A 24,660-nucleotide genomic window follows, 5' to 3' on the forward strand; every position below is an offset into this window, starting at 1 on the left:
GTCTTCATATGCCACTCCTTGAAATCTTTAGGTCTCCTTCAAAAGCTTCAAAAGCCTTGAGCCACATATCCTACCTCTTCTCTACTGTATAACAGTATGATAAAAATGGTATGTATACCTTTAGGCTGCCCTAGGTAGGCAGTACGTATTGTTTTGTTATACTCTTACATGGAGTTCTATGAAAGTGTTTTTATTTTTTTCTATCAAAAAGGTTCTGTTTTTAATGTTTACTTCTGAGAGAGGGAGAGAGAGCGCAAGTTGGGGAGGGGCAAAGAGAGAGATGGGGACAGAGGATCTGAAGCCGGCTCTGCAATGACAGCAGAGAGTCCGATGCGGGGCTCGAACTCACGAATCACGAGATCATGACCTGAGCCGAAGCCGGACACTCAACCCGCTGAGCAACCCAGGTGCCCCAGAAAGTGTTTTTAAAATAAACTGTTCATGGGGCGCCTGGGTGGCGCAGTCGGTTAACCGTCCGACTTCAACCAGGTCACGGTCTCATGGTCCGTGAGTTCGAGCCCCGCGTCGGGCTCTGGGCTGATGGCTCAGAGCCTGGAGCCTGTTTCCGATTCTGTGTCTCCCTCTCTCTCTGCCCCTCGCCCGTTCATGCTCTGTCTCTCTCTGTCCCAAAAATAAATAAACGTTGAAAAATAAAATAAAATAAACTGTTCACTCAGTAAAGAGGAAGAATAGGTTGAACTAGTTAAATATCCAATTATGAAGGATGTTACAATAAAACACATCTAAGACAAAAAGAGCCACAATTCCTTATCTATAATTCTCATATCCAAAAAAAGCTCTGAAAACAGAAAGTTCCTTCCTAAATTTGGTGACAAAACTGACCTGATCTGAGGCTCTCTTTATAGTGTTCAGTTATCACACTTAGTGGTACTATTCATACATTCACCATAGAAACATTAGTGTATTTGAGAATAGGTACCACCTGAGAGTCTTTTTTTGGGGAATTTAAGTTAAATATATGTACTTCATTAGTTTTCTAAAATCTGAAGATTTTGATTCCAAAACACAACTAGACCTAGGTTTTCAAATAAAGGCTTGTCAAGCAGTATTTCCCTACACCATTAATGATACGTTGATTCTACCAAACCCAAAGATGGTTGCAATAAATATTTATATTCCATTGTATGTCATGAGGATGAATCACCAGGAAAAGAGAAAAGACATGTTGGAACAGATACAGGCTGTTCAAACAATAAACAGGCTGCATCAAAAACTGACGCAGGAATGATTTGGTAAGTGATGTGGCCATAAGACACAGTATAATTACCAGAAGCTATTAATGCAAAAAGAAAGCATACAGCACTGCTACTAACAGCTGTCTGCATAAAAATGGAAAGTCCCATTCTTTTGAAGCTTCTTTTATATATGGTGCTTTAGGACATTCTTATTTAGTAGTTCTCAACCTGTCTAAACATTAGAATCTCCTAGAGAGTTTTCTAAAAATAACCTATGCATGAACCTCACCTTCAGATGCTCAGATTTACTTGTCTGGAGGGGTTCTGGCAAATATTTTTAAAAACACCCTATGCCTGGATGGCTCAGTTGGTACAGCATGGGACTCTTGATCCCGGGGTTGTAAATTCAAGCCCCACACTGGGTGTAGAGATTTAAGAAAAACAAAAAACACCCTATGTGATTCTAATGTACAGCAAGAGCTCTAAAATGTCCTAACGCCGAGGCTCTACCCCAGAACAGATGAATCAGAATCCTTGGAAGCAAAGCCCAGACACAAGGTTTTTTGTTTTTTTTTTTTTAAAGATCCTCAGGTGATTACACTCTATACCCAAAGGTGAAAACCGATGCTTGAGACACACTGTGTTGCTTGGCTTAAGGATTAAGGATGTCAGCGTTTTTTTTTCCCTCTCCTCCCCTCCCCTCCCCTCCCCTCCCCTCCCCTCTCCTCTCCTCCCCTCCCCTCTCCTCTCCTCCCCTCCCCTCTCCTCTCTTTTCTCCCCTCTTCTCCCCTCTTCTCTCCTCTCCTCTCTTTTCTCCCCTCTTCTCCCCTCTTCTCCCCTCCCCTCCCCTCTCTCTCTTTTTTTCTTTCTTTCTTCCTGAGTCAACACAGTTCTCAATTATCACTGTAGTAGAGCCACCAGTATTCTTTTTTTTTTTTTTTTTTTACTGTTTATTTTTGACAGAGAGAGAGCGAATGAGAGAGAGAGAGCATGAAAGGGAGAGGGCAAGAGGGAGACAGAGAATCTGAAGCAAGCTCTGCATTGTTAGGGCAGAGCCTGACTTGGGGCTCGAACTCACAGTGAGATCATGACCTGAGGCAAAGTCAGTCATGAGCCAAAGTTGGTCACTTAACCAAATGAGCCACCCAGGCGCCCCAGCAGTAAAGAATTCTAAGCTTTATCCACTCTAAAATAATAGTGGCTTAATTCATGGAATCTCTCTTCAATTTCAATGCAAAAGAAGGGGGAGGGATGTATGGAAATCACATGAGAAATATTTTTAAATACTTTCAGCAACGTGCTCACTTCAGCAGCACATATACTACAACACTTTGAGCAAAATAATCCATACCACATTAAACTCCTTTGGTGCACAGTAAATCATAGTGAAGAACAAAACTGAAAAGTAGAATTCATTTGAGTCTATATTGTACAGAAGAGCATAACTTAAGTACAGAAGAGGAAATCATAGCATCTTCCAGTGAATTCTAGGTAGCAAATAAAAACAGTTACAATAGTTTCCCAGTGACTCTAATTGTTCAGGATGCCAAAGTAAAACAAATTCCTATACAAATTTCAAAGAAAACTATAAAATACATTAAAAAATATTAAATACAAGATAACTTCTCAAAGATCAATTGAAATAGAAGGTGCACATATCTTAGATATAAATCTTTTTTGCTTTTACTTAAAAAAGTATGCTTTCTAATAGTCATATGAAAAAGACATTTACTTTTTTCCCATTACTAACCCTGAGAAAGGGAGAACAAATGTGGAGTAGGCCTCATAGCTCATTAAGAACCAAACTCCACACTTTTCCCAATTGTGTATGGCAAGTAATGGAGTCCAGGATTACACTTATTCAGGATTCCACATATACACATCAGTTTAAACCACCCCAAACTACAATTTGGGTAACCGTTACATGTGGCATTACACTTTTAGTCCCTATACTGGTTTAACGAGAACAAAATCTATTATTTACTCCATAGGAATTTTCAGTTCAATATATAGCAATATATATGGATATCATAGCTTCATTGCTCAAGAAGCTCTACTCGGCAGAAGAAAAATATGAATAAGTTCTGTGTATACTTAGCTTTCACTACAAACATGTTAGCTGTTACAAGGGAGTTAACGAAAGGAAAAATGTGGAATTTCATCACAATGGAATATGGGAAGAGCTGATATTTCCTCTTTGCCATTGTAATTATTCTTTTTATAATGAAACTCAGAATTGCAAATTTAGCTGAATTTACCACAGTTTCAACCTTTGTAAATGAAATAAAGTTCACTCGCTGGGCCAAAAATGGCAAGCAGCAGTTGGGAGCAAGAGGGCAATAAGGACAGAAGAAAACAGATTCACTGCATTGTTATCAAGAATCGGTTTCCCTGCTATGTACTTCACCTCATTCACTGGGCTGTTGACCACCATGCCAGTGCTTTCATCTAAACCTGGAGTAGAAAAGAAGCAAGTGAGGTGGAAAATCCAAATGACTTGATTAAAAACAAATAAGCTCTTCCCTTCCAAAGAATATAATCTTTGAAAGATTCTCAGCCACTTAAAATTGATTTCAGTGGAGGGGCGCCTGGGTGGCGCAGTCGGTTAAGCGTCCAACTTCAGCCAGGTCACGATCTCGCGGTCCGTGAGTTCGAGCCCCGCGTCAGGCTCCGGGCTGATGGCTCAGAGCCTGGAGCCTGTTTCCGATTCTGTGTCTCCCTCTCTCTCTGCCCCTCCCCGTTCATGCTCTGTCTCTCTCTGTCCCAAAAATAAATAAACGTTGAAAAAAAAAATTTAAAATTGATTTCAGTGGAGGCGCGCCTGGGTGGCTCAGTAGGTTAAGCATCCTACTTTGGCTCATATCATGATCTCACAGTTTGTGAGTTCGAGCCCTGCGTTGGGCTCTGTGCTGACAGCTCAGAGCCTGGAGCCTGCTTCGAATGTTGTGTCTCCCTCTGTCTCTGCCCCTCCGCTGCTCATCCTCTGTGTCTCTCTCCCTCAGAAATAAGATAAACATTTAAAACAAATGTTTTAAAAATTGATTTCAGTGCATAATTAAATGGTGAGAGATATGGAACCCTCAATTACAATACACTTTTTTGAAATGTGGTTTTCAGTACACCTTAATACTGTTCTCTCAACACTGCTGGAATTCCTTCACAGGTAGAAGGGAGAACATTAAAAGTAGAGATGTCATGAAACCAGAAGACTAGGCCTGCAAGACCAATAAGGATCATGTCTTTGGCCTCTGCACTGGAAACCCAGGACCCAGCATGGTGCCAGCACAAAGGAGGCACACAAAGAATTAACGAGTTAATCTGTCCCACAGTCCACATTTATTTTTTCAACCCACTCAATATGATCAGAAACTTTCCCAGTTAGAGCCCAGTTTAGAATAAAACCTAGGTTCTTAAAAAAAACAAGAACAAACAAAAAAAAGTAGGGATGGAGGAGGGAGAGAGGGAGAGAGGGAGAGAGAGAGAGAGAGACAGAGAGACGGTGAGTCTGTGTGTGTGTGTGTGTATGTGTGTGTGTAGTTACTGACCTTTACCCTGAACTAAAATCATACTGCTTCCCCCTTAGTATCTAGATGAGACTAACAAATCTGAGAGAACAAACATTCTGATTGGTGGGGAGCAAAGCATAAGGGCAAGTAGATGATCTTGGCACATGAAAAGAAATAGAAGGATTGTACACAGAGAAACTTTCTCCAGACTCCCAGCTTCTTCACTGTATGAGTCAAAGGAGAACACATGGTTGGTCAGAGTGTGGAAGAAATACACACCTACCAGAATATGTCAGTATACTGACATGACAGGACAGCCTCAAAAGCAAAGCACAGAAAATTGTGGGGAAAACCAACTCTCCCATGTATCTTGAGTGGGGCTAAAAATTCAGTGGGGACAGAAAGCATTATGTCACAGTAGAAAAGTAGGTCATATGTGTACAGAGTAAGAGTAGTACAATAATTCTTTCTCAAACAGACTTGTAAAACAAATAGAGGGTGGGCATTAAAATGATCTGATCCGAAATGTTCTGCTTTCCTGGGATTAGATAAAGTCCCATAAGCAAAAGTATCTGTTTCCTGCACTATCATATCCTCCCCACATAGCTTCTATTCATTGTTCTGTAGGACTAATTCTCTTTCAATTAATTTAACACACACAAAAATTAAAATCAAAATTGTGGAAAAGATTCTGTCCTATCATTCCTGGCCTCTCAATTTCCTCTTTGAGATTGTTTTCATGTTTTCTCCCCCCGTATTTTTTCCCATTTAATATACTAATAACTTGCAATAATAAAGTGATGCTCTTACCAGTAAATTGCATTGTAGCTCCTAAGTATGAGTCTACAACTGATCCTAGTAATCCAGCCAGACCCCCAAATGCAATAATAGGCCACTGGGGAGCAGAAATGTCCAAATCATTAACAAAAACCAACTGTGTGAGGAAGTACGTGATGCCCACAAAGGTACCACCAAGGAGACTGGAGGCAAGGCCCACCACTGTGACCCCTCCATTGGTCCCTGAAGAAGAAACATAGATAAAAATAATCTGGTTAAAAATCAACAAACACATAAAATCAAGGAAAACAAAAAATTGTAGTACCTATCTTACTAAGACTAAAAGAAAGGGTTCTCTTTCATACAATCCAAAGCTCATAGCCTACTTAAAAAGAAGTCTTTTCTGCACATTGACTCCTGACATTATAAGCAGTGCGGGGGAATGGTTCAATGGAGCCAGACTGCCTGATTTCAATCTTCCTTCTGCCACTTCCAAGTTATGTGACAGTAGTGAAGTTACTTAACTTCTCTTAATTTCCTTGTTTGTTAGATGAAAATAATTAAAGAACCAATACACATGAATATTGAGAGTATTAAGGATGACGATAATGAGGAAGAGATAAAAAGGAGGAGGTGAGGAAGAAAAGGAAGAGGAGGAGAAAGTAGAGGAGTAAAAGACGAGGAGAAGGAAGGGAAGAAGATGAAGGAGGAGGGCAGGTGATAACAGAGACAAAAATGTAGTAGTCATAGTAGCAGTAGATGATGATGATAATGGTAAGAGAACTGAGATCTGTGGTAAAGCACTAACCACATAACAGGTCCTCAAGAAATACTCTACTATTCCTTTCCTTTTCTCCTCTCCTACTGATAGGTCTCTGCATTCCTGTATTATTTATCTAGGACTTGCTAACATTTCCTGCAAATATTATTATCACCAATTTAACAGCCTACAGTAATTTTCCAATTAAGGGAATAACCAAAATTCTTAAAAGCCTCCTAGGTAAGAAACACAATCAATCGGGTTTTTTTTTTGTTCACTTTGTTTTTTTGAAGAAATTTAAATATAGACTCACCAACTGGAACTTTTTCCCAGGTTGTTATTAGCCTTGGCGGGCTTTTACTCAGAACGGTGCCAACTTCTGAAGCCCACGTGTCTCCAGCAGAGCAGGCCAGTGCAGCCAAGAGAGACAAACACATCCAGGAAGCAGTGTACTGCTTGGAAAAATCTATTGGGATTTCCCCAGGGCCATTTTCTATCATATACAGCAGGGCCAGCTCTGTAGGCACAGCTCCATTACAGAATACCTGAATCCAATTCCTCTGCCCGCCTACAAACAAACAAGTACATAAAAAGGACAAGAAACGTTTTCTCCTCAGAAGGGCAATCATGCAGTTACAGGAATTTATTTTAATGTTTAAGAAAAGAAAAATGACTACAATTTTAAAAATGACTAAAATTGGATAGTACCTTTTTCTATATTATTTTAGAATAGTTAATGATAGATTCTAATGCTTCTAAAATTCGCTCTTACTATTATGGTGAAGTAATGATAAACTAAATTAGGCTACTACTTAAAGTTATTCTCATCTAAAATTTATCTGTTTCAACAATCTAAACATGTTCTTACTGTAAGCTTATAGTATGTTAGGATGAAATAAAGGTTACTATTTTGAGTGATATCAAACATAATTCATTTTACCTTCTTTGTATTCTGAATCTAGACGCTTCTTTATTTCTCCCTTCCATTTAGTGAGTTTTGAAGAAGAAAGGAAAAACATCAGCAAAGAGGTAAAAAAGCTGTAATTTGCAATGGTTAGGATAAATCCAACCACAAGTCCTGAAAGAAACATATATATACACAGAATTATATTTAGTCCATACATTAATGCTGTGAAAAAAAAGAATGGATTTTTTTCAGTTCTTTTTCTCATTAAACCTGAAATGTGCATTTCTAATACATCTTCACTTTTACCAGTTCAGATATTACCAAGTAGTAAACTAAATGTTGATTTCATTAAATTGAGAGATTTTTTTAAACCATATTTTGACCTCCTTTCAAACTATGAATATATAAATGTATTACTGTAGACATTATATTTTATAATCAAATTATAGAACACAATAAATAGCAGTGATTCACTATTAAGCAATACATATTATATATGTTATATACAACATTGGGATAGACAGCTAGTTTGGAAAATTTCAAAGTTAACTGTGGATCTCTGCAGAGAGGTTAAACTGTGGCATCTTTCAGGCTTCTAATTTTTACATTTCCCCCTATAGTCTAGATCTTTTTTTCTACTTAAAGGTTAGCTTTTTGGCTTTTCAAAAAAGTTCTACATGCTCCCTTCTTGAGTCTCATAAACTATGGGAGAAGATATAGATAGTGTTTCTTAGCTATGTTTTCTTATGTAAATCTATGAAAACAGTCCTGGATTTTATGTGAAATTAAAAATGGAGTATTTTCTGTGAATGTGATTTTAGATTTTTCAACTTTTTCTTTGTTTCTTTTATTTGGGCAAAGAAGAAAGGGAACATCTTGCATTTTTCCATGAATGACCAATTTCAAGGAAGGCTTATCAGGAGAGCAAAAAAGAGGGAAGCTTACATTAAATGAAACAGAAAAGAAAAAAAAACAGAAAGAAGGAAAGATGTACTCTTGATATTATAGCAATATGTAAAGAGGCCAATGAAATCAACTGCTAAATCAGTCAAACATGCTTGAGACTTAACTTGTTGCGAGTTACTAAACTGAGAAATTATAAAGCCTGTCTCTCAATAATTCTATAAAGAAAATGCACATCTGCTGGAATTAGCTTCTTAAATTACTCAGATAATCCTTAAAGGCCTTTGTTAGAAAATTTGAAAATAAATGTTCTTATGAGAGATGCCGGGGTGGCTTAGTCAGTTGAGTGACTAACTCTTGATTTTGGCTCAGGTCATGATCCCAGGGTTGTGGGATCAAGCCCTGCACTGGGCTCCATGCTGAGCGTGGAGCCTGCTTAAGATTCTTTCTCTCCCTCCCTCTGCCCCTCTTCCCCGTGTGTGTGCTCTATATAATAAAATAAAAATAAAAAAGAAATTGTTCTTAGTAGTAAAACTTGGTGGCTGAGATAGCAAAGTACCCTAGTTTCTATTACCACAATGGTTAGTAAATTCTACAAAAATGAATGAGACAGAGGATTCTGGAAAGATGGGAGGAGTAGGAAGCATTAAAAATCTGTCTTCCCACCTAGACAACAATTGCACAGGCAGAATCTGTCTGACAAAACTTTTTTGGAACTCTGGAGTCTACTGAAGGCTTGTCACTTTCAAAGGAAGGCTTGGAAGGGAAACTGCAGTAATTTTGGTCAGTTTCCCATCACCACTCCCAGCCCCATGGCAGGAAGTACAGGAATTGCAGGAGCAGTCTGCACACAGGTTATGAAAGCCAGGGCGGACAATAAGGACTTGTCTTCCTTTAAAATTTTTTTAATGTTTATTTTTGAAAGAGAGAGAGAGAGAGAGAGAGAGAGAGAGAGAGAGAGAGAGAAAACGTGAGCAGGGGAGAGACAGAGAGAGAGGGAGATAGAATCTGAAGCAGGCTCCAGGCTCAGAGCTGTCAGCACAGAGCCTGATGCAGAGCTCTAACACTCCAACCATGAAATCATGACCTGAGCTGAAGTCAGACACCCAAGGAAGGGCCCTGGACTTGTCTTTCAAATATGAGGATTTGTACTCTGATCAATGATTGCTGCTTCTGATAATGCAGATATAGACACAGAGGATGGCAGCCATTGTTGCACTCCACCCCTTACTGTTGCAAGCTTAAGCCCTTTCTTGCTGAAGGAACTTCCAAAGGATTTAAAGGGTTGATTCCAACCTCCCTTCATTTCTGGTTTTCCTCATTTGGAGAGCCATACATTAAAGACTAGGACATTCGAAAGAAACTGAATTTACGGGGAAAATTAGAAAGGCACAGTGCATACCCAGAGAAAGGTATAGGCTCAGAAAAGACTGGGAAGACCTTAAGTTTACACCTTAGGGTGATCTCTGGCATAGAGACAGCCTGCAACAATCAAAAACAAGACAAAACAAAAACAAAAAAGAGCAAACCTTGGGGACAGGGGAAATTCTGATTTCCAGAGTTACCATCTTATTAGATTTAAATGTCTAGTTTTCAAGAAAAATATCACAAGGCATACAAAGAAACAGGAAAGTATGGCCCATTCACAGGGGAAAAAAAAAAAAAATCAATGGAGACTGTCACTGGAAGGGCCAGATGGTGGACCTACTAAGCAAAGACCTCAAAACAACAGTCTTAAGGATGCTCAAAGAATGAAAAGAAGACATGAAGAAAGTCAAGAAAACATTATGGGATATGGAAATGCTAATAAACAGGACAGAAATCTAGAGAAAAACAAAAGGAAATATTGGAGCTGAAAACAATTCAGTAAAGATTCAAAGGCACATTTGAGCTGACAGAATAAAGAAATCAATGAACTTGAAGGCAGGCAAAGGAAATTATCCAGTCTGAAGAACAGAAAAAAAAGACTGAAGAAAAGTGAACAAAGCCTAAGGGACAAGTGGAACGACACACACGTGGGAATCCCAGAAGAAGAAAAGAGGACAAGGGATAGAGAAATTCTTTGAAGAAATAACAGCTGAAACCTTCCCAAGTTTTGTTTTTTTATTAAACTTACCAAGTTTGATGAAAGACACACGTATAAACATGCAAGAAAGCAGCTTACCAAACTCCAAGTAGAATGAATTCAGAGAGCCACATTGAGACACATTATAATCAAACTGTTCAAAGACAAAGACAGTCTTGAAAGCAGAAAAAGGTAAGCAACTCATCACATACGAGTGATCCTCAGTAAGATTATCAACAGATTTCTTATCAGAAATTTTGGAGGCCAGAAGGCTAGAAGGCACAGGGCTGATATACTCAAAGTGTGAAAAGGAAAGAAAAAAAAAAAAAAAAACCTGTCAAACAAGAGGCTTAAATCTAGCCAAACTATTTTTTAAAAGCAAAGGAGAAATTAAAAGTTTGTAGGTTATTGATGTTATGCTGGCAAAAATTTAAATGAAAATGTTGTAACTCTAGGATGTTAAATGTAATTCTTGTGGTAACCATAAAGAAAAGTTATAAAATATACACAAAAGGAAATGAGAAAGGAATTCAAACATTCCACTACAAAAAATTAAACACAAAAGAAGATAGTAATACAAAAAATGAGGAACAAAAAAACTGAAAGGCATATAGAAACAAATAGCAAAATGACAGAAATAAGTTTCTCCTTAATTACTTTAAATTTTTTTTTTTCAACGTTTATTTATTTTTGGGACAGAGAGAGACAGAGCATGAACGGGGGAGGGGCAGAGAGAGAGGGAGACACAGAATCGGAAACAGGCTCCAGGCTCTGAGCCATCAGCCCAGAGCCTGACGCGGGGCTCGAACTCCCGGACCGCGAGATCGTGACCTGGCTGAAGTCGGACGCTTAACCGACTGCGCCACCCAGGCGCCCCTCTCCTTAATTACTTTAAATGTAAGGGGCTAGGGGCGCCTGGCTGGCTCAATTGGTAGAGCACTCTTGATCTCAGGGTTGTCAATTTGAGCCCCACACTGGGTGTAGAGATTACTTACAAAAAAAAAAAATCTTCCAAAAAAACCCAAGTATGTGTAAGGGGATGAAACACTCTAATCAAAAGACGTAGACTGTCTATGTGAAATAAAAATACATAGTCCAATGCTGTCTACAAAGAATGCACTTTAAAGACACAAAGGGGTTGAAAGTAAAAGGACTGAAAAAAATATCCCATGCAAACAGTAACCAAAAGAGAGCAGGGGGGTGCTATACTAATAACAGACAAAATAGATAAGCTCATTACTACACCTGTGTGACATAACCCCATCTTTTTCTTTCTTTCTTCTTCTTCTTCTTTTTTTTTTTTTTTAGTATTTCCTTTCTTTCTGGCATAACAAGATGCTCTAGGTTCTTCCCAAACCTAGTTTTCCCCAGCCCTGGAACCAGTCATTTCTCTGAGGAGCTTTGGTTCATTTCAGTGGCCAATCTCACAGTGTGCTCATTGCTACTGGGGTATATTTACTTTTTTTATGGACAGGACAAATAAATACATGCATACACATGAACATACAAATATACACACATGCACATACATGTGCACATCTACACACACACACATACATGTATTTTAGAAATCACAAGATCATACCAAGAGCTCCCATTACAATCCATCTCCACAGAATCTCTTGCTCCTCCTCCTTCCACATTTGTATGCCTCCTTCTTTGGTAAGAACCCCCCAGTTTAAAACAACAATGACAATTTCACTCATTTTCTCAATCCCCTATCACATCTAAAATTTGTAGAATTACTTCACTCTTACTACAACAAAAACAAACCACACCAAACATAGTTCAGGATTTGTTTGCGATTCTCTTCTTCCCTTAACCCAAGACTGAAGGAATATAGTTAAATACTATAAGTTTCCTCTTTTTCCCTCCAGTGTGCTTATAGTATTAATTTAAAATACAATTGGGTTCATTTGTTTTAGTTTGCTTTCAGTTGTAGATTTCCCCTTTTCCATCCTTTCTAATTTTATTGCTTAAAATATGTAGAATACTAGCATGATTTCAAAAGTCAAACTTACACAAAAAAGTATATTTAGAGAAGGGTCACTTCCTCCCAGGTCCCTTTGCCCCTCTGACTATATTTTGCTCTCCCTCCATTCTTTGTAGATAACAAACTTCATTATTTTCTAGCTTATCATTCCTGCATTTTTTTCGAAAGATATATATATATGTGTATATATATATATTTTCATGTTTTATTTTCCCTTTTTTAAAAAAAATTTTAAAGTTTATTTATTTCGAGAGAGACAGAGAGTGAGCAGGGGAGGGGCAGGGAGAGAGGGAAAGAGAGATCCCAAGCAAGCTTTACACTGGCGGAGCCTGATGTGGGGCTTGAACTCACGAACCACAAGATCATGACCTGAGCAGAAACCAAGAGTTAGTAGCTTACTCACTGAGCCACCCAGGTACCTCCCTTCTTCTTTATATAAAAGTAGCATTCTCTATTCTCTAAGTCCTTCTCAACTTAAAAGCACATTTTAGGGGCGCCTGGGTGGCGCAGTCGGTTAAGCGTCCGACTTCAGCCAGGTCACGATCTCGCGGTCCGTGAGTTCGAGCCCCGCATCAGGCTCTGGGCTGATGGCTCAGAGCCTGGAGCCTGTTTCCGATTCTGTGTCTCCCTCTCTCTCTGCTCCTCCCCCGTTCATGCTCTGTCTCTCTCTGTCCCAAAAATAAATAAACGTTGGAAAAAAAAATGTGTTTAAAAAAGCACATTTTAAAAAAAGTTTTATTTATTAATCTCTGCACCCAATGTGGGGCTCAAACTCATGACCCCAAGATCAAGAGTTGCACGATGCTCTGATGAAGCCAGCCAGGTGCCCCTATGATCATATTTTTAATAATAATTTTTATTGGGTTTGTTTAAAATGTTTATTTTGGGGTAGGGGTGCAGAGGAAAAGAGAGAGTTCCAAGGAAGCTCCATGCTGTCAGTGCAGAGCCCAGTGGGGCTTGATCTCGCGAATTGTGAGATCATGACCTGAGCCAAATCAAGAGTGGATGCTTAATTAACTGAGCCACCCAGGCACCCCTTTTATAATAATTTTTATAGTTCTCCTTTCAGGGAGAGAGTGTCCTAATTCTGCCTTTGAACACTCGGGTCAGTGGCACCAAAAAAATTTACATTTATTGTTAATTAGTCTCTCACGAGCTTGGCTGCTTTAAGTCTAAGTTTCCAGTTTAGAGTTGGTGTGTGAAAAAAATCCACCTGCTGGCCCTGCAGGGTTGGGGACCAGTTTCCTAGAATGTGATCATCACACCAAGACACTGTTATCTTGTGTGGCCCTGTCCAGACTGCTTGCTTGTATTTCTAAGTACAAATTCTTCCATCCCTGTCTAACTTTATTGTTAACAATTTCTATTCTCAGGGCACGTGGATGGCTCAGTCAGCATTAAGAGCATGTGACTCTTTGTTTCAGAGTCATGAGTTCAAGCCCCATGTTGAATGTGAGGCCTAGTTAAAATTTAAACAAACAAAAAACCCCCCAAAAAACAATTTCCATTCTCTGTAACTTTTAAGATAAATATATTCAGTGTTGTCATATAAAGATTTTTGTTAACACATTAAACAAAACTATTAATAGAAAAGACATTAAGCAGGTGTTAATATTTATTTAATAAAGGAGTATGAAATAGTATCTTCTTAAATAACAGAACAGGGGACCAGGTTTTTATTTTTGTAGAAACTCTGATTAGCTCAACATTCAGATACTGGAACTAGTGAGACATTTATTGATTGATCACTCCAGAGATACTCAAATATTGGCATTTTACTCAAGTTTATCGTGCTTAGTACTTTAAGTAGGCTCCACGACCCTGAGATGAAGACCTAAGATGATATCAAGAGTCAGATGCTTAACGGACTGAGTCACCCAGGCACTCCAACTTTAGTGCATTCTAATTTAAAGTGTAAGAAGTAGGGGGCGCCTGGGTGGCTCAGTGGGTTGAGTGTCTGACTCTTATTTTTGGCTCAGGTCATGAGCTCATGGTTTGGGGGTGTGAGCCCCAAGTTGGGCTGCCAGTGTGGAGCCTGCATGGGATTCTCTCTCTCCCTCTCTGCCCCTCTCCCACTTTCTTTCTCTCTTTCTCTCTCAAAATAAATAAACTTAAAAAAATAAATAAAGCGCAAGAAGTAGGGTAATGCTGTATAAAGTACTAACAAAGTACTTTAGCTCTGGAGTTGAACAGTCTGGAGTTCAAACTTTGGCTCCTCCATTTACCTCTGAATAACTAAATGTTTCCCAACTGTAAGCCTCAACTTTTCATTGGTAAAATAATAACAGCAATTCCTACCTCGTTGGCTTGCTGTGAAAAGTTAAATAATTTTTATAATATACTTATTATATTACCCAGATGTAGAAGGCCTTTAATAAATGTTAACTAATATCACTGGCAATAAAAGCAGCTGCAGTGGAAAAACCTATTCAACCTTGAAGTTTTTTTCAATTGATTTTACAGTATTACAAAAGTAGTACATAACTATTGGAGGAGAAAGCCAAAAATATGGAAGTATACATAGTAAATGTGAAAATGTCTCTGTACACCCCCACACTCCCATCCCTTCTCTATAGTCACTATTAACAATTCGTTCCACTATTTGTAAACAAACCCAGAGTAGGAGGGCCCTAAAACAACCTATACTGAAATGCTACCAGTCATCTACATCCTTTTTACTTCAACCACCTTAAAATACCACAGGAAGTGATCAATGTTCATATGGATGACAGGTTCAGGATGAGGAAATAAATCAAAGGCAATGTACTTTGAAAGAATGATTTCTTTCATGTAGTCTAAAAATATCTTGGAATTTTTTGCAACTGCTAGCTATGTCTGAACTCTTAAATTAGTAACTGCAGTTTCCAGTTCTAGAGTCCATCTCCTGGAACCACCTCTGGAATCTCTAATTGTCAGTAATAAAACCTGATATGAAAAACAAAAGGGTGCTCTCAAAGCACTTCAAGATTCAAGAATTATGGCTGCCTTCTGAGTTTTAAACAGGTAAATTCTGCACTAAACAGAGCCATAGGGGGAAGAAAAACAACACTGTCTACAAATGTCACTGATAGCAGGAGTAGAGTTACACCCCAAATTTCAACCATGATGACCTGGGTATAATAACCCTGAGAGGCAGAAAAGGGAAAGGCAGGACTAGAATATATATACTCAAATATAATCAATTCTATCATAGGTAATCTACTACAGAAAGACTGTGGGAATCAACAGAATGCTCATTAGCCCAAAATAAAGAACATGAAGGCCAAAGAACCAGAAGTTGGCAGACCTGTTGAATTCCGTACAAGGGATGGGACCCTTTGACTGGTGGATTTGCAATACTGGAGACAGGGAAACTTTAGGACTCCATAAAAATATGCTTTCTGTTCCTTTTCCTGCTTCTGTTCTTGCTAGGACCTGCACCCCCACTTTATACATGCCTCATAAAGCAAACAGTGTATATCCTCCTTGTAAGGGACAAGGAGTTAATGATTTCTTTAGAATAGATAACTTCTAAGGAAGGACCAGGCAAGAATGACCCGAGGAAGCCAGCATATATGTATTTCAGACCTCTGGTGCTAGACATGTTGACCAAGGCCCCCTGGCTCCAAGAAATAACACCTGGACCCTCTTCTTTGTTCTAACTGGTTCCTGGATGCCTAAAAAAAACACATACACGAGACCACAATCCTCCTTAAAACCCCACACGCCAAACAAAGATGGGACTCTCTCTCCTTTCCTTTCTGTGTCTCCCACTCTGTCTGTATTTGGACTCTCTCTATATCTTCCATAAACTTCATTTTCATTTCATGCTGACTCACATTTGATTTCTACCCTGCGCAGAGTCAGGGATTCTCTTGGTTGGTCCTGTGTGACCCCCCTCTGGGTCTTTAGACTCGGCTTGCTGGCATCATATAGACTGTTTCTCAGACCTAGTACTCACCAAAGAAAAGTTCTGGTTATAATTTTACTTCTCAAGTGGCCTGACTACAAGAATTGGGTATGCCTCAGCAGTGATGTTTTTATTCAGTCTGCAATCAACTAGTTCCATATATCTTTTTAAAGACATACTTTATTATTATTATTTTTAAAGTAAGCTCCACACCCAATGTGGGACTTGAACTCATGACTCTGAGATCAAGAGTCACATGTTCTACTGACTGAGCCAGCCAGGCACCCTGACTAGTTCCATATTAATCAGATTAATAAAAGTGGTATAGTGATTGCTAATATCAGTCCCTTGTGACAATGAACAACATAAACTGGTTTTCTTAGGTCTTATCAACTCTGGGTACCTGACAGAATGAGGCTTCTATTTCAGAAAGATCGATCACCAGATCTGAACCATGGTGACCCAAAAGAGGTAAGGCCACCCTCTGTAAGACCACATGGAATACAACCACTAGCCTTTCCAGACAATACTCCATTTGTGTGCATTTCCATTACATTTACAATATATATTTCTGGGGATTAAATGCCTCAAACCTGGGGTGCCTGGGTGGCTCAGTTGGTTAAGCGTCCGACTTCAGCTCAGGTCATGATCTCACAGTTTGTGAGTTTGAGCCCCACATCAGGTTCTGTGCTGACAGCTCAGAGGCTGGAGCCTGCTTTGGATTCTGTGTCTCCCTCAATCTCTGCCCCTCCCCTGTTCTCTCTCTCTCTCTCTCTCTCTCTCTCTCTCAAAAATAAATAAAACATTAAAAAAATTTAATAGTAAATGCCTCAAGCCCATCTTATTTATCTCTGTTCCCTAAAACTGTAAGTTCTCTAACAGTGGTATTTTTTTTAGGTTTTCATTTAAATTATAGTTAGTTGGGGTGCCTGGGGTCTTAGTTAAGCATCCAACTCTTGATTTCGGCTCAAATCATGATCTTGCAGTTCATAGGATTGAGCCCCGTGTCAGGCTCCATGCTGACAGCAAGGAGCCTGCTTGGGATTCTCTCTCTTCCTCTCTCTCTCAAAAGAAATAAAGAACCTTAAAAAAAAATAAATTCTAGTTATTTAACATATAGTATAATATTGGTTTCAGGAGTGACAGTGGGATTTTTATCCATTTTGTTTACTACTAAATCCTAAGTGTCCAGGACAGTGCCTGGCATACAGGGAACCCTAACTATATATTTGTTGAATGAATGAATGAATGAATGAATGAATGAGAAAAAAGAGTAAACCATTATGCCTAATAGTCTTGGTAGGTGAAATCAAATTTAAAATTGTCAAGTCAAAAAACTGATGACGGATTGTCCATTCTAAGCTCAAAGGAATACAATGACTAGTAATACTTCCTTAGAGTAAATCATTTACACAGTGCTTCCCAGTGCTTTATAATCACTTTCCCATATATTCCCTCATGTGATCCTCCTTATTCTAGAAATAATCTCTCTCAAAGAGATCAGAGGCCTCCACTTCAGTGTTCACCTTAAGCACTGCCTCAACCCCTCCTCTCTTCCATCATCACCAAGGTATGTGTTCCTGTGTCATGGGGGGCTCTTAACACCCATATCCTGAGGAAGTTCTGAAACTCTTCTCGATCCCAAGCACACTAAAGGCATGATATGGACAACCTTAGTAAAATTCCTATGACTGTGAACAGTAGTGGAAGGAAGACAATAATGGTAACTAACATCTATAAAATACTTAATGTGTGTGCCAGGTACTGTGCTAACCTTTGTACATGGATGGCTTCTCACAGATCAATGCTGTAGATAATATAATTTCTTCTCACTTTACAGATAGGCAAATGACAACACTGATGGTTTAAGTAATTTATAGTCATACTCCAGGATGGTATTCCCAAGTCCTATATAATTTGAACTAGCATTACAATTTTTTTTTTGTTCTTAAGGGAAAAAAAAAAGCTCCAAACAAAAGATACCAATATTCATGGAATGAAATGATTAGAAAAAAGAACAGAGGTTTTAAAATCAATGTACAGGGGTGACTGGGTGGCTTGGTCGGTTGAGCGTCCTCTTGATTTCAGCTCAGGTCATGATCTCACAGTTCCTGAGTTCAAGCTGCACATTGGGCTCCGTGCTGACACACACAGCTTGCTTGGGATTCTCCCAATCCCCTCCCTCTCCTTTCTCCCCTCCAATAAATAAATAAATAAATAAATAAACATTAAAAAGAATCAATCATATATTTCCTAAGTACCTGTTATGCTGTAACACTATTCAAAGAAGCATGGGACACAGAAGCATAAGATCCACTCCTGTCTTCTGGGAGTTTACAATATAATTGAAAGCACACAATAAATCACTAACAGTAAATGTTTATATAATGCTCTATAGCTTTTTAAAAAATTTTTTTAACTTTTTATTTTTGAGAGAGAGAGAGAGAGAGACAGAACATGAATGGGGGAAGAGCAGAGAAAGAAGGAGATGCAGAATCCAAAGCAGGCTCCAGGCTCTGAGCTGTCAGCCCAGAGCCCAATGCAGGGCTTGAACCCACGAACTGTGAGATCATGACCTGAGCCGAAGTCAGACGCTTAACTGACTGAGCCACCCAGGCACCCCTAACGCTCTATAGCTTAAACAGACATATTGTCCCATACATTATCTTGTCTGAACCTCACCAATAAGCCCTAAGGAACTATTTCATAAGAGATGAAGAAACCGAGACTCCAAATTGTTAGGCAATGTGGTAAAATGTGGGGAAATAGGTTCTACTTACATAAATGGGTTAGAAAAAGCTTAGGGTGGAAAGCAAAAGTGCCCAATGTTAGCTAGTAAGATATTGTAATAGGATCACAAATACTTCCATCTGACGCCAATATACTATTGTACTTTGATCACAAACTCCACTTGCCCCCACACCCTTTGCTTCTTACGCACACAACTTAATGATTACTGATTGTTTTCTCCACGTTCACCTGCGTAAGATCTTGTTTTCTTCATGTTCACCCACATGGGTAATATCTTGTAAGCTCAATAAATGCGGAGATGAAACCCCTATTTGGGGCTTTTGTCTCTTCCTGGACACAAGCCTCTCTTGTATTCAATTCTGCATCCGTTCTCTTGCTGGACAAGAGAGAACTCCAGAGTCATAGTATGTGACAGCAAACTTCACTGAGATAGCAAGTGGAAGTCTCAGAATTCAAATACGTATCTTCTAATTCTAAATCAAGCTAGGCAGGAGAGGAATAGAGGCCCAAGGACTAGAAGGCAGGAAAGCAAATGGTAGCAGGAAAGAAACAAAAGTAGAGATCGGGAAAGGAAAAGCAGGGCAATATACAACATGGAAACCAGGGAAGACAGAATTTCAGGAACGACTTGCCCTTTCTATATGTCAAGAATGATAATAATCAAGGCAAGACTACTTGAGAAAGGACATTTTTAACAAAGCATAACTCTGTGTTATATTCAAACGGAGACCAAATTATTCACTTTAAGTGAGTTAATACTTCCAAAGTGCTAACAGCAGTGCCTGGTACACAGTATACGCAACATAAGCATTTGCTAAACAGATAAAACATAACCATTCCTAATACTGATTATATGGCAAGACAAAATATATGTCAATATGGTCTGTTAACTGTAATTCTCAACTACCCTCATGGAAGGGAAAAAAGTCCTTGAACAATGTTTCCCAATCATAAAGGAAGAGACTTAGCATGATTCTGAAGAACTGCCTGAAAATAAGCAGCCAATAAATGCTGGCTATGTCTATGCACTGAGCTAGGAACTTTATTGTGATTACCTGATTTAATTCTTACTGCAACCCGTAAGAATGAAATCAGAGGTAGATCAAGGATTTATAGGGCCTGGTGCTTATAAATTAAAAAAAATATATATATATATATATATATACATATACACACACATATATACACACACATACACACACAAGCATAGCTCTTACCTTTGTAAAATTTACAAAACCATAGGACCATGAGCATAAACTGCTAGGGTTCTTCCCAAGGCCTTAGAAGGTACCACTGCAAGTGAAGATGCCATGAAGTTTAAGCTATATTAACTTCATGGTAGTTCTTTAGGTTGGATATTAAAAATCCCATTTCACTGAAGAGAAAACTAAGGCATAGGGAGGTTAAGTGACTCTCCCAAAGCCATAACTAATATTCATTTATTTTTATTTTATTTTTTTAACTTAAAAAAATGTTTATTTTTGAAAGAGAGCAAACATGTGAGCAGGGAAGGGGCAGATAGAGAGGGAGACAGAGTATCCCAAGCAGGCTCCATGCTGTCAGTGCAGAGCTGGACAGGGGACCTGAACTCACGAACCATGAAATCATGACCTGAGCCGAAGTCAGATGCTTAACTGACTGAGCCACCCAGGCACCTGCTGTAACTATCATTCAAATCCATCCTGCCTGATTCTAGCACTTGTTCTTTTACCCATCATGTTATATTGCTTCCAGGAAGGCCTGCTCAAGTTTATAAAACTTTGAGAAACATCTGCTCTATGTGAATACAGTGGCAGCAGAGTGTGTTTACAGTGCTAAGTTAGGCTAATGAGCAATATTTTGCAGGTTAGATAGGTGGCTTCAAGACCTGCCAGTTGAGGGGGATTCTCATGTCTTAGGATTTAAAACACTGCCAGGAATGAAAGTCTCAATGTCATATCAGACCATGTCACCCCACTGATCTGAGGCAGGTGAGGCTCCACCTACTTTGAAATAAAATCTTCACTGTGTTCCACAAGCCCCCTTAATTACCTGGCCCTTGCCTATTTCTTCAATTTTATCTCTCACCATTTTCCTTTTTTCACTATTTTCCAGTCAAATGAACTTTATGCTCACACTAAATAAGCCAGGGTATACGTCGGGGTCTTTTCCCATGTGATTCTGTCAGCCTGGAACCTGCTTCTCTCAGACTTTCTCATTGCTGGCTTCTTCAAGTCTCGGTTCACAACTACCTCCTTAGAGAAACGGGTTATGCCTGACCCTATCTACAAAAGAATGCCTGCATCCCCCAACATACACTCTTTATTATCTCAGTTTTTCTCACATACTTTATTATATAAAAAGTTTAATGTATTTTGTTTGTTATCTCTTCTAAAGAATAAAAGTTCCACAAGAACTTGAAACCTTGTCCTTGTTCAGTCACATCCTCAGTTTCTAGAAGAGTGGCATATAGTAAGTGCTCAATAAATATGTGCTAAAAGAACAGATAAATGGCCTATCCCTAACTCAGTTCTGAAAAACATATCTAAGATACTTAATTTGTACTGCTCTGCTTGAGGCTACTAACAGCGATTTCCAAGAACAATTCTTTCCACCAGTTCCTCTACTTTACTCCTAGGAGTTCTCCAGCATTTCTGCCAGCAGATAATTTAATACAACTAAAGGAGCAGAATAATTAAGGAACTGAAAAAAAAATCTATCCTATTAGTCTACTTGACATCAATTACAAAGATAAATCTGAACATTACACTGAGTATGTTAGTATCTGCAATTCTGACAGAATAGGAATGCTGAGCAATAAATCACTTTATCATTGTCTAAAATACATAACATTGTGACTGTCGTCTCATATATTTGGAATTTAGAAAACACGGTTTTAAATTATATTAGCAAGCACTTATTATATAGTTAACACTCAAAAGAAAAACATACCTCCTAAAGCCCCACTGTGGTCTAGACTTTTCTTCTTAAAGCCATTAGAGACAATCAAAACAGGAACGACAACGGAAAACAGCCAACGCCAAGGAGAAATAGGCTGTAAATTACCTAAAAATTATAAAGATAGAGCACAAATTGTGTGAAGCCTGCACATGTTAGTCCTGGCTGTAAACTCTGATTAACTGCATTCTGGATTAAAATACTGGCATAAGTAGGGAAACAGAGATGAGGTCACCAAAGTAAAATATGTTGAGACTTTTATATTTCCAGAGAGACAATCCTACTGGGGAATGACCAAATAAGTCCTGTCCAAGTTTTGATATTTCATACATATGTGGAGATTTGAAATGATTCTCTACAGTTCACCATTGTTTTGGAAAGGAGGCACGTATTAAATCTCAAGAACTGCATAAAGCAAACTATTAACAGGATCCAATTATTTCACTTTCTGCCTTGTAGAGAGGTTTTTTTTTTTGTTTGTGTGTGTGTGTGTTTTAAAGTAACATTCTCACAAGCTACACACCTCAATTCAACAATTAGCAACTGAGTTTTCCAAAGGTTGCATCCAGCTCACAGGTATTTTGTTTGGCTAACATAATGTTTTCAAACAACTGGAAGTTAATATTTAAGATTAGGATATTTCAGTGTAAAAATCCAGAACCTTGGCTTCTGTTGTAAAATGTGGAAGTTCAGGCTCACGTGGTAGAATTGACTGTAGTGGAGAGAGGCCTCCTCCCTTATACAGGCCATTGTTTTCCCCTTTAAAGTCCCCACCATTCCTGACAGACTCGTACACACAAGACTGAGTGATTACAGTAAGGAAAAATGTGAACTATTGCCTGAGCCCATGTTTCTATCAAAAATGGGAAAATGGAAGACAAAGAGGGCCAAATGTTCAACCAAAAAATTCTATTTCTGAAAATGAAAACTATTCCCAAGTATTTAAGATGCAATGATCATGTTCCTGGCCCCAGAGGGACACTTGGGTTTCCAGATCCGGGTTTATTCCATTGAGTTCAAGCAATAGTTAATACTAGCGCAAACCAGAATCTTCTCCCATACCTCTCCTCCCTAAACCCTCATCCCCTACTGTGAGTCATTATGAACCAACTCTGAAAGCTTCTGAACCTTGAAGAATACCCATTCAATTATTCACATGTCTGCAGAAGGGTAAGTTCTGAGATGGCAATCGCTTTATCACTCTACTTTTCACTTTTCCTTTCAGCTGAACAATATTCCATTTTTATAGGGGTACCAAGGAATTTGTGTAAAGGCATACGTATGCTCTTAGGAGGCGTCAAAACTATCAAGATTTGAGTCCAGAGTACGCAATGTGGTTTCAGACTTTAAAAGGAATCTGTTCTTCTGAAGTGACTAAAACAGCAGACAAATCCTCCAACTCTCCAAATGTAAACATTATACCACCTTTCATTTTTACTGTGATTTTTTACAGGATACGAGAAACTGATAGTTACAAATATTCTTATTAAAAAATCACTGCAATTGTTTTACAAAACCATGTTTCATTTCACTTATTTCTCAAGATAGATGTAATAACTACATACAACATAAAAACATTTTGAAATAGGTTTAACTAGTATTATCCACAAGCTGTGTTTATTAAAGTTTCTAAAATGTTCAAGGCAGTGATTACATTTTAATGTTTGTAAATTCGGACCATGGGAGTTAAGTAAACACAACAGTTCATAACCACTCAGAGGACAGGAGTTTTGGATTTCATTAATGAGACTATTTTCAATTCCACCAATTAGATTATAGAAAAACAACTCAGAACATTCATACTTACCATAATAGGTGCTTGCAGTCATAGACATAATCCAGAAAGCTAAAGAAATGCAAATGATCAGGCTCAATATAACTATATTAGTGATCATCTTTATATATTTTTTGCATATATTGTCGTTAAGATCTGTCATGGAAAGTAAGGATATGAACGAGCCCCCGAGGGAGAAAATATACAGTGTTTCTAATAAAAAAAATCAGTCATTTAAGTTGCCATCAAAAAACTCATGTAGAGGCAACCATAAATGCGAACGTCTCCCACCGACCGAAAAAAAAAAAAAAAAACCTGAAACTATTTCCGGAAACTTCGGCAGGTGGAGAGCTGAAACTCCCGTGGGCGAGGTTAACACTTCACTGGAAAAGCAAAGCCCACCCCCGCAGAGTGCCGGTTCCTAGTCGGCGGTCACTTCACACCACAACTCAGCAGGGTGGAAAGCGACGGGAAAGCGGAATCAGCCAATCGCTGGTCTTAGGACCGCGGGCTCCGCCTCCACCTCCCGCCCACGCGTCGACGCGGGTCGCAAAAAGACAAGGTGCGCAGCCAGGGCCCGGGTGGGTCCCCGCGGTGAGCCCAGCGCAGTGGAGCGCGGTCACGTCCCGACCGCTGCGCGCGCCGCTTCAGAATCCTGGTCCAGCCCGCCTGGGCCGAGGTTCCCGGACCTCAGCCCCGCGGCGAGTCGCGTCTCCCTTTCCTGCGCGCATGCGCTGCGGCGCCCGAGACGTCGCTTAGTCCACGTGAGCGGTTTAAGGGCGTCTCCCAGAGGTCAAGCGGGGCGGACCCACTCAGAGGCCACCTGCGACCGGGGCCTGGTGGGTTTGTAATGCTTCTCAGAATACTGATGTCTGGAACCTTAGGTACTTAGGTTTGAGAGCATAGGCAAACACCGAATGCTGAAACCACTACCAGGGTAGTAATAGAAAAAAGGAATGCAAATAAATTTAGACCCCATAAGTCCGTTTCAAGCATAATCGAATACATTTTCATCTATAAAGAGTTTATGGCACATAATATTATGGATTTTTAGGGGAAGGGGCATATGTTGTGTTGTAAAAATTTTATGACTGAGAAAATTATTTAAGACGACACCATTTAGTATGTGGTGAACACTTGTAATTGCTAGAGATGTAAAGATAAAGTTGGACATAGTACCTGCTATTGAGCTCAAATAATTA

General features: G+C 39.1%; 1 protein-coding gene across 1 annotated transcript; it reads right to left on the minus strand.

Moving 5' to 3' along the window:
- Positions 1-2,602: 2,602 nt before the first annotated feature.
- TMEM19 (transmembrane protein 19) lies at positions 2,603-24,191 on the minus strand. The gene is made up of 6 exons (XM_040491417.1): positions 23,492-24,191; positions 21,679-21,792; positions 7,180-7,317; positions 6,553-6,807; positions 5,513-5,722; positions 2,603-3,650 (listed from the first exon to the last, which is right to left on the minus strand). The coding sequence occupies exons 1-6, from the start codon at positions 23,619-23,621 to the stop codon at positions 3,487-3,489; spliced, it is 1,011 nt and encodes a 336-aa protein (XP_040347351.1). The 5' UTR covers positions 23,622-24,191; the 3' UTR covers positions 2,603-3,486.
- Between the last annotated feature and the right edge of the window lie 469 nt (positions 24,192-24,660).

Source organism: Herpailurus yagouaroundi, unplaced genomic scaffold (assembly GCF_014898765.1).
Source record: "Herpailurus yagouaroundi ecotype Mexico unplaced genomic scaffold, PumYag 182, whole genome shotgun sequence".
NCBI classification, from domain to species: Eukaryota; Metazoa; Chordata; class Mammalia; order Carnivora; family Felidae; genus Herpailurus; species Herpailurus yagouaroundi.

What these genes read in the sequence shown, in the direction of transcription:
- TMEM19 (XM_040491417.1), bottom strand. Translation starts at nt 23,621, where the DNA reads ATGACAGATCTTAACGACAATATATGCAAAAAATATATAAAGATGATC. An exon ending in CCACAGTGGGGCTTTAGGAG is followed by an intron (nt 7,318 to 21,678) that starts GTATGTTTTTCT and finishes TGTTTCTTTCAG; the next exon opens with GACTTGTGGTTGGATTTATC. An exon ending in AGCTACAATGCAATTTACTG is followed by an intron (nt 3,651 to 5,512) that starts GTAAGAGCATCA and finishes TTTCTACTCCAG; the next exon opens with GTTTAGATGAAAGCACTGGC.